The 13,770-nt window shown below is 40.6% G+C and overlaps 1 protein-coding gene across 6 annotated transcripts in view; it reads left to right on the top strand.

Annotated features, from left to right (window-relative positions):
- Positions 1-13,770, top strand: part of USP25 (ubiquitin specific peptidase 25) — a 102,483-nt gene that overhangs the window by 11,544 nt on the left and 77,169 nt on the right. For 5 of the 6 annotated variants that reach the window (XM_061627910.1, XM_061627913.1, XM_061627912.1 and 2 more), the window contains exon 2: positions 5,350-5,425. The exons of the other annotated variant lie outside the window; for it this stretch is intronic. In XM_061627910.1, coding sequence (XP_061483894.1) covers positions 5,350-5,425 — 76 coding nt within the window. The remainder of the gene's footprint in view (positions 1-5,349; positions 5,426-13,770) is intronic. 6 annotated transcript variants of the gene reach the window in all.

The following is a 13,770-nucleotide window of genomic DNA, read 5'->3' as shown; positions in this document are numbered from 1 at the left end:
TATAATCTGTCTTGCTTTGGTCACATTTGTTTATTGGAAAGACTTATGGGAAACTGGCTCCTCTTTCTAACAATGTACAGTTCTTTATTAGTTTTGTCAAGAAAAAACTAGTGTGGTGGCAATCCACTTTATTGTCTTTGTTCACTGTTTCTTTCAAAACTTCCTGATCTGAAGCTGTTACTAATTGTATTGTGATCTTTGTGGACAGACCCATAATAAGGAAAGGTCTTGGATGACCATCTGATTTCACACTGTACGAGAGTGCCCTTTTTGTAAAGATTTCCAGTTTGTTCATGTCAGTGTACTGTGTTAACAAACTTTTAAAAGTTTGTATTCTCTTTGCTACATGGTTGCTACTGTCACAATGGGATAAAAATGGGACAATTGAATTTGTATTTAGAAGTGAAGGGGTCAAATTTGCAAGGCTACAAATGTTTCATAGCCTTTGGGAGGAATCTTGTTCATTTTAAAAAAGGAAGAAAGGAAAAATCAAAGTAGAACATTAACATACTTCGTAGTTATTTTTTATTTCTCCTTTCTATTTTTTTCTCATCTCTTTGTGTCTTGGATGAGTTGTTTTTACATTGCTAGTTTCCTGTGAAAAGTTGATTAAATTTGATGTCAGTTTAGCTAAAGAATAATGTAGTCCCTTTTACGAAAATAAGATTATTTATAACTTCCCCTTTTCTGTAATCGATCAAATGGTTGTTGTTTTTCACAAGTTCATAGCTTTAGGCTGCAATCCTATACACAATTTTTGGAGAAATCAGTGGGACTTTCCTCTGATATATGTAGGTTTATACTCTTAGTATCTGTAAAATTTAGCAACCCTCATTTTGTCTACTGAAGATACATTAAATGGATGAGTATCCTACTATTCCCCTGTCAGAGCCCTAGAATTCCCACCACAGTACCAAAGGCAGCCCTGCTGTTATTTTTGTTCCTTGTTCCACCATTTGTGACTGTATCTGTTCTCATTTCCAACTATGCGGGAACATGCTGTCTTAAAAGATCTGAGAAGGATTCTAAAGGTTGCATATCCTCTAGCCGGATTACCCACTGTTGTTTATAACTGCATGGTGGATAATAGAGCACCTTTTCCCACTTGTTAGTCCAAGAATCCCCACTGTTGTGTGGTGCTGATAGGGAACAGTCTGGATTGGGAGGTTCTTATTGACTTAATTGTAGAACATTTTAATTCACTCTCCAATGAAAGCTATTTCACTGAGGAATACAGAACATAAACATTCCTGTAGTACAGTGATTCTCAAACTTCCCACAGACTCCTTGAAAATTGCCAGAGGTCTTGGTGGACCACTTAATGATTTTTCTGCCTGTTGTAGCAATTGTAATGTGCTGTGCTAGATGCTGTATGATTTTTAATTGCATTTCATTGCTTATTTTATTTCCTATATATTGTATTTTATTGTATTACAATTTGAATTCCATAGACAGACCACTAGTGATCCACTAACCACAGTTTGGGAACCCCTGCTGAAGTAAACTAGTTATTACCAGGGAATATCTAGTTCAGCCTTTCCCAACTAGTGGGCCACCAGATGTTGTTGGACCACAACTCCCATCAGCCTAAGCCAGCATTGCCAATGGTCAGGAAAGATGGGAATTGTGGTCCAACAACATCTGGTGGCCCACTAGTTGGGAAAGGCTGATCTAGTTACATCTGCCTATCATGTGTCCAAAAGTATGCCGCATTAGTTACAAGAGCAGTATTCATTCTGAAAACAAGATTGAGAATGGATCTTAAGGCAAGATCTGATACTTCCATTAGACCAACTTTAAAGGCAGAAAATACAAAACAAAAGCTTAATGCGCAGAAATTGTTTTCCATTTTCTGATACTAAAGTGTGAAGTAAAAGAAATTACAAGTCTTTAAACGTTTTATCCTGTTTAGTCGTGCATGGGTATGATTTGAGATTGCTAACTGCTTTGAGATTACTTTGCTAATGGTAAGTAATATGTAAATATTAAATAAATAATGTACTTGAATTATTTAAAAGGTTTGCATATAAGTGGGTATGTTTCATTTTTGTTATGTATTGATTGTAATAAAGTTCACAAGTTGAAGGAATTCTGTAGCAAATCTCTGAGAAGCTTTTCTACGTAAGGTGAAAATATCTTGCGGTACTTAAACAATATTTGCACTGTTAAGCAACACTGATAGGGAACAGCTTAAATTCCAAATAATTCCACTTCGTTTAAATCATTGTTTTAAGATACAAATTATAAGCATACTTACTAGGAAGTGCCTTTAATATGGTGGAACTTTACTTTTAAATAAACTAGCTTATGAACAGGTTGAAAATGCTCAGTGAACACACATACCCTCTGGCAACAAACAAAGCTTTTGAAAGTCCTCATTTCATGGAAAATGCCTTGCCAAAGAAGAGGGACCCACAACATGTCAAAGACATGTATATTTTTTTGGTATAAATTGTTAGATATATTGCATGTATAATTCAACTGAATTTACTTTTACTGGCATAGTGCTGGCTTGAATTTTCCTGCCTTGCAAATGTGTGCTGAATTATAAAATGAAGACTATTTTAGTGTGCTTGGAGCAAGAATAAAATGCTCTTGAATATCTTAAATTTGAAAATGTGTTTACTGAATTTTAGAAATTTACAGTACTGTAAATGAATGCTGTATTATCAGATCCCATGAAAGTGAGTTTTCACAAAGGTTGTATATAATTTTGGATTAGTTATGGGTTGAAAATCCCTGATATAGGTTGTTTCAGCAGTAAATTTACTAAGTGAACTTAGGTAGGCCACCAGCTCTCAATCTCAGCCCCCCCCTCCAATCAGCACCAAATCTGCCTATTTTACAAGGTTGTTTGGCAGATTGCTGAGAGAATGCGTCTGGAACACTTTCAGTCAGGAAAAGTACTAATTAAACACTAAGGATTATTATTATTATTTGATTTATATATATTATATTACAGTATACCGTGAACATTCTTTCAAGGGGGTGAAATGATAACAGTGAGAAACCAGTGATTTTGTTCTGGTTCACATGCCATATTAATAAACCATAGTGTAAAACAAACTATGGTTTAATACAGGGATGGGAACTTTTGGCCCTCCCGGTGTTGCTGAACTACAGCTGTCATCAATCCCGGCAAGCATGGCCAGGGATGATAGGAGTTGTAGTTCAGCAACATTTGGAGAGCCAAAAGTTTACCACGCCTGGTTTAATGTGAACAAGCAGTGTGCTGGTGCATGATGCTCAAAAGTACCTGTAGTGCTCTTCCTTCACTTCTGCTGCTGCCGTGCCACAAACAAAACAAACCAGAGTGTAGCTTGTTATGCTATCCCAACCTGGTTTGTAGTTTGCTTTATTCCAAACAGACCACAAACAGTATCCAAGGCTTGTTCAAGGAGATATAAATCAGGGTGAGAGGTGGGGGGGATTACATTGAGTACATGGTTAAAAATATCCCCACTTTTATCTTTATTTCCTGTTCTCTCTTCCCTCAGCCTGCCCCCCAAACAAGTAGTTAAGCTGCAGTTACTTCACTATAATGGAAATGTTGTGTCAACATCCCACACAGTCCAGTTGTAGTATATATTCTGGATTTCAGAAATGTATTTCATTATCTTTTTGAGATAGATTAAAAAGACTTGTAGAGATGGCTACTGAAGTGAAATGCGAATGGGTCGCTGATATACAGGGCTTACTCTTTATTTCATAGTTGTGCATTTCATTGCTATTAGTTGTAACCTGTTAGTTGTTTGAGGTTAAAACAATCCTAGGTTATTAGTCACGTAGTTCCACAAACAAAATTTTGACTACCAGTGTTTTAAAAAATAAATCCAGGTCTAAATGCACCAAGGTTCTCATGATATTATGGAATTTGTGGACTCCAAGATCTGTTGAGCACAGGTTTTGAATCAAATAGTCCTACTTTGTATATTAAACCAGAGGTTGTGGATTAAATCATTAGGTATACTAAAGCTAATAGAAATTATCCCATTTGCAGGCAGTTTACATTCTGAATAGTCTTTACTTTAGAGTTCTGTTTTGGTTTACTCAATCTCTGCAGCCCAGTGTGCACTGGTCCCTAGTTTCCAAAAATGTCATATTTATTAATGCAGGATCAGTATTATGTATCAGTTGCATTGGGTGGTTACATGCCGAGAGGGGGCTACCTCTCCATCTGCATACTTCCTGCATTTGATGTGCTGTGACCTGATCATTTCTTGAAGTTAGTCTTGCCTGTTTACATTTGTAAAAGAACAAAAAAGGAGAACCAATCTCATGATGCTTCCCATTTTTTGTGTCTGTTTACATGTGTGTAACTGCTTTGAAGCGTTCTTTTACAAATGCACAACATGAAAATGGTAGCCTTGCGTTCCTGGACAGTGAGCCACTACATGAATCTAATAGATCATAGGATCCCGTAGTGGAATTCTAAGCCTGGGTGATCTTGGGGTTATGATAGTGAAGCTACCAACTGGTCCATGGATCCAGAGACTGTCTAAGTAGCCACACGTTTCAAGATATTTAGGGTCTTGATTAATAAGGGACATGTACTTATTTTCATTGGCAAGTAAGGAATATTTGGATAGCTCCTATCAATTAATGCTTTGGATACATCTATAGCCAAAATACTGCAAACATCTGATTGCGCTGCTAAAGTAGTCCTTTGGGCTACTTTGCCCTTTTGGAAATTTAGTGGTAGCGGCAAGAGCACAAGAAAAGCCTTGTGCTGGATCAGGCCAGTGGCTTTTCAAGTCCAGTATCCTATTCTCACAGTGGCCAACCTGATGCCATCCAGAGCTTAGGGTGGCTGCTATAAGTGGGAAATATAGTACAGACAAGATAGACACTCACTAATTCACATACTAAGTACACATGTTCAGAGGACATAGGAAAGTTGTTTCTATGGATAAAGTTCATAATTTGAGATGCCATTGTTCCTGAGACTTTGGGCTTTGTGTGTGTGAATTTTTTTATTCCTTTGGCTCAAATATGACACTAATAGTATACTGACTAGTATCCATAGTAAACGTTTCTTAATTCCATTGCTTTGTGTGCTTTAAATTTACTGTGTGTCTGACAGTAGTGCACTAAAGTAACTTTATGAAAAAAGTCCAGATTAATGATGATGGATCACCAAGCTCTAGGTCCTTGTTGGCTTGTAATATGAATTTCATATTGAAAAATCAATTTATACACAATTATTTTGTCAGGATGGCTTTGTGATTCTCAAACCCCAGCACTACACATTGAAAATAAATGTCTGACAGATCTCATTTTGTATCCAGAGATACGTTAGATTTCCTCGTCCTGCTGAAACCCTCTGTACTTCATCCTCTCTCATTTCAGACAGTCCATTGAGCTGCAGGAGCTCAGGAGACTTCAGCGATATTGGTTGGTGGGCAGAGGAGCCAGGAAAGCACAGGTAGAGTTGTATTGGATCTTCTATGGATCTGACCCCTGGTGCTTTTCCCATCCCACCCCAATCCAATGCAGGGCAGGTGCAGTGAGATCTCTGGAAGCCAGTGCACACTACCTACTTTTCTTGTCTTTCAAAGATGTTTACAGCCTTAGCATTATAGATGTTTCAGCTTTGAAGGAAACACTTCTCCTTGTACAACATGTTCAAACTTGAACAATATTTACAGTGTGAATGACACTCATCTTTGCATTTGTGTAGATAAACGGATAGTATTGTATTTTATAATTTTATTTACATATTAAAGTGGGCTGCTCTGAGAGAGTGGTATATTGTGTGGGTCTTGTAGTGCTAAAATTGTTTGCTCAGAGTCCTGCTGTAGCATGGAATATATAGTCTTCTTCAGACTGCGTAAATCTGAATTACAGTTGTGATAGATGAGAATATATTCTGGAGTTGCCAGCAAGTGGTCAAACAAGGATTGGTATGAATAGCGCTGCTGCAAGACAAAGACGGAGTTTGGCAGTATTTGAAGTGAACAAGTTTTTGTATTAAAATACAGAATGAATGTTGCAGTAGCGTGAATGCATAATATAGGTGCATTAAAAGCATTGTTGATTTGGGAATGGCTGTCAAATTTCTGGTATTGTTTCCGGTTGTAAGAGACATTTGGCAACATTCAAATGTGCGAGTGGAAGTGACTTTTCACTCATACAAGGCAGAGCACCCTGAATTCTGGTAATTTCCCCTAAAGCAGGTGTGCACGAACACACATTTTCCAAGGCCTTTCCTAGTTAACCTCCAGGTATATTTTTAGACTGACTTTGAATAGTGCCATATAACGTTTATATGCACAGTTGCATAAATGGTTTGTCTTAATAGTTAATACTAGTATCAATATAAAGACAGAGTCCCTTATCAAAATGCCGATTTGCTTGAATACAAATAGAAATTCACTGAATGTATTAATGAGGCTGAAACAAGTCCTGCTATATGGCAGCCTGGCTTGGGTTGATGTTTTAAGTTTTGTCAGTGGGCCCAGTATGATACTGAGGAGCTGTCAGCGGCTTTGGCTGCAAGGAGCTAATTAGTACTTCACTTTCTTGTATCAGTGGTACTGACAGGTGACACAAATCAGAACACTGAGTTGCATTTTTACACCTTGATATGATGACAATGATCTTTTTCTTCAAAATTTATAGTGATACATCCACACGAGAGCAGCTATCATTGGGTTGTGAAATGTCATGAATTAGGTTGTTTTGAGGAAGACTAAGGTGACAAACCTGGCATGAAGCAGGATACCTAGACTTCAGTATTTAAGTGACCCATCTAAAGCCCCATATTTTGGGAGTTTTCTGTTCCATGTACCGCTTCAGCGTCTTTGCAGATTATGGCAGAAATTTTTGTTTAGAATGACACAGGGAAGTGTATCCATTGCTATAATAATGATTGCTATACAAATATTTAAAAAGCAGCTGAAATAGTTTAGCAGTAATATATATTTAAAAACACGGCATGCTGCATGCAATAATGAAAAAAAAAATTTTTTTACAATAATTTTTATTCAAATTTTCATAAAACAAACAAAACAAAATCATAAAACATTCAAAGACAAAAAACAAAACAAAACAAAAATGATTAAACAAAAAAATAAAATGTTGACTTCCCATTTGTCGCAGATCAGTTATAGGTCTACAATATATAACAATCCTGTCTCTTAAATTATATTATAAAATCACTTTCCTCCAGTAGTTATCTTAATTAATCATCAAATCTCATAGACATTACTTTATTCTTTCCACAAAAAGTCAAAGAGAGGTTTCAATTCTTTAAGAAATATATCTATCAATTTTTCTCCATATAAACATGTCGATTAATCCATCTCGTTAATAATAATAATAATCTTATTGTCATAACCATAGTCCAAATAAACATATCGATTAATCCATCTCATCAAATCTGTTAAGTCCAATAATTTCAATAGCCATTATGCCATTATCCATATTAATTCCATCTTCCATCTTCAATAGTCCTGTTAAGTCCAGTAATTTCAGTGTCCAATCTTCCATTATCAGTATTCCATAATAATCTTGCTGTCATAGCCATAGTCATATAATAAGAGTCTGATGGGGATTTCCTCTATCCCAAATATATTCTTGCCATCAATTCTGAATAAGTTGCTGAAATATTGTTGTAAAGTCATATCTCTGTTCTTCTTTTTTACAAAATGCACTGGCTCATCTCTTGAGAGTTTTTCCATTGTCACATGGCTGCAGTTAATTCCATAGATTTTCTCTATATCAAGCTCCATCACGTCATTCCAGTCCAGAAAATTATCCAAGCCATTGATAACTTTATCTCTAATATCTTTATTAATTTCTTCAGAGATAACGTTAAATTCCAAACAGTAGATTTTATTTCTAAAATCCATAAACTCCAGATCTTTTTCCAATTCCACATTTGTTCCAATCTCCAGGGCTTGTATCTTCCCTTTATTTTTTCTTTTCTCATCTCTGATCTCATTCTCCTCTCTCACAGGATCCCCTATTTCTTTAAGCTCCTGCGTCATTTTGCTCAGTTCAATTTTCAGCTCCTTACTTCCGTCGCAGGGTTTGTTTCGTTATCTCAATCTCATCCATTATTTTCTGAAACATAATTACTTCCAGATTCTCAGCCACTTTCTTGATTGCCATTTTTAAAACCACAAAGACAAAACAAAACAAAAATAAAGAAAAACCACTTCTTATTTCAGCAACAATTGGGTTAATATTCCAGGCTTGATGACATCACAGTATAAACAGAGCAGCCTGCCTTATCTCTCTATGTTCAAGAATACAAAACAAATTTAGTTCCCAGCATCAAAACAGTTAGTGGCGTCGTGAAGAAGCAGATTCGTCAAAATAAAATAGACCAAAAAGAGAATAGTCCCAGACAATATAATGTTCCAAAGTTCATATTTTTTATTTTTTTCTCCTCGGAATAGAAATCCCTCTTCTGTTTATATCTTTAGAATGCACTTCCAGGACAGCTTTTTGCAATAGAAACAGAGATAAGCTGTTAATTTCGTGAATAACAGAGAAGAGTTATAGCTCACCCAGAAGTTCTTTAAAGCTGATTCATTTGACAAATCTCTTTTTGCTGCAACAATTTAAACCAAGTAAAAAAAGATAGAAAGAAGGGTGCTTGCCTGTTAGTCCGTTTTCTCTTTGAAGAAAAGATAAACGTATCGCATTAATCAGATAGAGCTTGTTCGGAAGTCCGTCCGGCATTGTTGGCTGGACCTTTTCTCATAAATTAATGAAATCCAGTCCTCCCAACAAAAACAGGCTTTTGAGGTTGATCTCTACGTTTCTCCCTGCCCGGGAGAAATTTCATCAGTCAAAAAAAGATGTTCTGACTGATTTATATCTGAATAAGCTTCTTTTGAGGTGGGAGCCCGTCTCAAAAGCAGGCACAAGCGAAGTCACCCTTCCCGGAAGTGCGCAATAATGAAAATTATGTGACTGTGAAAGTTTATATTGTTAATGTAATGAGATTAGTCTAATCCAAGCAAATTTATGCAAGTTTAAATAAACAGACAACAGAAGAGCCACGCTGGATCATACTAAAAGTGTATATAGTTCAGCATCCTTTTTCCCACAGTGGCAAGCCCAGGTGTCTAAGGAAAGCCCACAAGCAGACATTAGTGCAGTTCCCCAGCAACTGGTATTAAGAGGTTAGATGGGTCTTTGTATTCAGGCCCTGAAGGTATTGTGAAGTTTTCTATTGCTGTCCTGAACCTGCTTCATCTAAATTAAGATTGTCAGCATCTAGTGAGACTCTCTTTTGGCAACCTATGTAGGAAGGTTGATGCTTCTCCAGTTGTGAAGGGATGAATGTCCACATAACACAGTTTACAGCTGCACTCTGGGATTTTGGAAGCAGAAAGTTTACAAGGGGAATGAGCCAGAAGAATTTCTGTCGATGATATTACCTGTGTATTCTTATTTATTCATTTAGCCAATTTATCAGTTCAGATGATGCTTAATACCCCTTTATATAAGGTGTCTTTTAATAAGAGTCCTTCATTATATTTAAAAAAATGGCAAATGGATTTCAGTTTGATGCTATGACTTGATGGAAAGAAAAAAAAAGTCAATTTATGAATATATGTTAAGCCATGAAAGTGAGAAAGCTGCAGAGATACTTCATAACTTTATTTGTACAAGCCTAGATGCTGGGAAATTATTTACTAATGATTAGTTCCTGAGGAACTAATTTGAACAAGGCACAGGAAGCAGTACACAGCACACAGAAGTAGTTATGACATGAGGTACATAAAGCAGACATCACAATGACACTTTGAGTTTTTATATATGGTTTTACTTCTGGTTCCATAATCCTGATGTTTTCTTAAATAGACTGTTCCATCTACCAAACAAATAAGGTCAGGGAAAAGGACAATTGCGCTTAGAAGATGAAAATGAAAGGACACGCTCAGAAATACCACAGATTATGGAAGCAGAGCCTTTTTTCCCCTCTGGGTCAGTGAAGAAGAAAAAGCGGAGGAAAAGAAAGTGTAAACAAGATGCCAAGAAGGAAGATCAAATCTCTGCTCCTGGAAATGAAGAAGTTTTTGAAATGGAGATAAGCTCAGATGATGAGAGAAGTATTCAGTCTCTGAGCACGCTAGCAATATCTAATCCAGTATCCCTGGACTGTTGTGCTGTTTCTGCCGCCGCGGTTCCGCGCCCTGGATTGCCGTTGTGACTGCTGTGGGCTTGGGCGCTGCTCTGCTGTTGCTGCTGCTGCGACTGTGTGACCCGTGCACCATCATCGTTGTGCGGCAGTCGTGGACCCGGACGTCGCCTTCCTGCTGTTTCGAATGCTGGGCGCCTGCTACTGCTGCTGTTGCGACCTTACGCCTGAGTTGCCATCGCCGTTGCTGCGGTTGTTGCGGATCTGGGTGCTATCTCACTGCTGCTTCGTCCTGACGCCCTCGAACTGTTCTGGGATCGTCATCGCTGCTAACCGTTGTTGCTGCTGCCTGGACCTTGCAGCCTTTGTGGTCGCTGCCATTGATGCTGCTGTTTGGTCGGGGGGCATCGTCGCTCCTGAGCTCCTGCCGCTGCGGCTGCCGCTGTTGCGACCCGCTGGCTGCTAGGACATTGCTGTTGCTGCTGTGCTATCTGGATGTATGAGTGGTTGTATGAGTGAGTGTGTGATTGTGTATAAAGTATGAGCTTTGTGATTTATTTTATTTTTATTATGTGCCTGGGCGAGAGGGTAGTGTGTTGGGAGGGAGGACCAGAGGGGGCCCCAATCAGTGCAGTGACGGGTAATGGGAGGTATGGCGCTGTGAGGAAGACATGCCAGTTAAGGGGAACTCGGCCCAGACAATTGGTGGCTGTGCCATGTTCCGGTCCTCCTCACACCCACAGGATTGCTGGTAGTCTTATCAGCCAACCCTCGGATCTCCAGTTGCTGCTTCTTAATGCCAGATCGGTAAATAATAAAACCTCCCTCATCCATGATTTAATTGTGGATGAGGCGGCCGATCTGGCATGTATTACCAAAACTTGGGTGAGCGATCTGGGAGGTATTAATCTCTCCCAGTTGTGCCCACCTGGATATTCGGTCCAGCATCTGGGTAGATCCAAGGGCCGGGGAGGGGGAATCGCTGTGGTCTATAAAAGTTCCATTCCTCTCGTTAGGCACCCTATCCAGGTGGCTAATGGCCTGGAGTGTCTGCACATTGCGTTGGGTCAGCGAGACAGACTGGGAATACTGCTGCCGTACCGTCCACCCTGCTGCCCAACAGCTTCCCTAACTGAGCTGACGGAGGTGGTCTCGGATTTGGTGTTGCGGTCCCCCAAACTTCTGGTATTGGGGGACCTCAACATTCATGCCGAGGCCACTTTGTCTGGAGCGGCTCAGGACTTCATGACCTCCATGACAGCCATGGGGCTGTCTCAATTTGTTACTGGCCCTACGCATGTGTCGGGACATACTCTAGACTTGATTTTTGCCACTGGGCTAGGGGATGGTGATCTGGGAGTGAGGAATTTTACATCTATTCCTCTGTCATGGACAGATCACCGCCTACTGAGATTTAGACTCACATTGTCTTCTCCCCTCTGCAAGGGTGGAGGACCGATTAAGATGGTCCATCCCCGGAGACTAATGAATCCTGAGGGATTTCAAAGGGCTCTAGGGAATTTTCCGGCTGATAAAACTGACGATTCTGTCGAAACCCTGGTCACTCTGTGGAATACGGAAATGACTCGGGCAGTTGACACAATCGCCCCGATGCGCCCTCTCCGTTGCAGAGCTCAATTGGTTCCTTGGTTTACCTCGGAGCTAAGAGTGATGAAGCAAGAAAGGAGACAGCTTGAGTGCAAATGGAGGCGAACTCCCGACGGCTGTACTTATGCACTTGTGAAGGCCTCTACCAAACGTTATGTGAAGGCGGTGAGGACAGCAAAGAAGCAGTACTTTGCTGCCTCCATTCAGTCATCGTGTAACCGCCCAGCGGAACTTTATAAAGTTTTCTGGGGACTTTTACACTCTGGTCCTCCGGATGCAATACAACCATCAATAGCCCGCTGTAATGAGTTCGCGAGGCACTTCCAAGATAAGATCATGAACATCCGCCGGGACCTTGACTCCAATATTGTAGCAGTTGAACCTAATGAGGTGTCCAGAACACAGTCCTGTCCGGTTTTATTGGATGAGTTTCAGTTGGTACAGCTCGAGGATGTGGACAAGGTGCTTGGACAGGTGCGGGCGACCACTTCTGCTCTGGATCCTTGCCCCTCGTGGCTAATAAAAGCTAGCAGGAATGGAACAGCCGGTTGGGCCAAGGAGGTAATTAATGACTCTTTACGAGACGGAGTGGTCCCACTCTGCCTGAAACAGGCGGTGGTGAGACCGCTCCTAAAAAAGCCCTCCTTGGACCCCGATAATTTCAACAGCTATAGACCGGTAGCAAATGTTCCATTTCTGGGCAAGGTTCTAGAGCGCGTGGTCGCTCGCCAACTCCAGGCTCTCTTGGATGAAACTGATTATCTGGATCCATTTCAATTGGGCTTTCGGCCGGTGTTTGGTACAGAAACGGTCTTGGTCGCCCTGTATGATGACCTCTGTCGGGAGAAAGACAGAGGGAGTGTAACTCGGTTAGTTCTCCTTGATCTCTCGGCGGCTTTTGATACCATCGGCCATGGTATCCATCTGGGGCGACTCACGGATTTAGGAATCGGAGGCACTGCTTGGCAGTGGCTGCGCTCCTATCTTGGGAGTCGTCTCCAGAAGGTGATGCTTGGGGAGCATTACTCGAGTCCCTGGGTACTCCAATATGGGGTCCCGCAGGGTTCAGTTCTGTCCCCCATGCTTTTTAATATCTATATGAAGCCGCTGGGTGAGGTCATCAGGAGTTTTGGAGTGCGTTTTCAGCAATATGCTGATGATATGCAACTCTGCTTCTCCTTTTCATCTTCCTCAGGTGAGGCTGTCAATGTACTGAACTGCTGCCTGGCCGCGATAATGGACTGGATGAGAGCCAATAAACTGAAACTCAATCCTGACAAGACTGAGATGCTGTTGGTGGGGGGGCACTCTGCCCAGATGGTTGATGTTAGACCTGCCCTGGATGGGGTTACACTCCCCCTAAAAGAGCAGGTCCGTAGTTTGGGGGTCTTATTAGATCCGGCTCCTATCACTTGAGGCTCAGGTAGCCTCGGTGGTACGGAATGCGTTCTACCAGCTTCGGCTGGTAGCCCAACTACGACCCTATCTGGACAGGGAGAACCTCGCCTCAGTTATTCACGCTCTGGTAACCTCTAGATTGGATTACTGTAATGCACTCTACGTAGGGTTACCTTTGAAGACGATTCGGAAACTTCAGCTAGTGCAGAATGCTGCGGCCAGAGTTCTTACTGGGACGAAGAAATTTGACCATATAACACCTATTCTGACCCAACTGCACTGTCTACCAATATGTTTCCGGGCCAGATTCAAAGTGTTGGTTCTTACCTATAAAGCCCTTAACGGCATCGGTCCGCAATATCTGATGGAACGCCTCTCTCGCTATGTACCTACCCGTTCACTGCGCTCGACGTCTAAGGCCCTCCTCCGGGTCCCAACTCATAGGGAGGCCTGGAGAACAGCAACTAGATCTAGGGTCTTTTCAGTGGTGGCCCCCGAACTATGGAATGCCCTCCCAGATGAGATACGCCTGGCGCCTTCTTTGTTATCTTTTCGGCGCCAGGTAAAAACCTACCTCTTTGCCCAGGCATTTTAAGCTTAAATTTAATTTTAAACTTAACTGTAATTGTAATTTTATTTTAATTTGTATTCTAATCTTGTTTTTA

The sequence above is a fragment of the Rhineura floridana genome, chromosome 5 (assembly GCF_030035675.1).
Source record: "Rhineura floridana isolate rRhiFlo1 chromosome 5, rRhiFlo1.hap2, whole genome shotgun sequence".
Lineage (NCBI taxonomy): Eukaryota > Metazoa > Chordata > Lepidosauria > Squamata > Rhineuridae > Rhineura > Rhineura floridana.
This window is presented reverse-complemented; position numbering and strand designations above follow the sequence as displayed.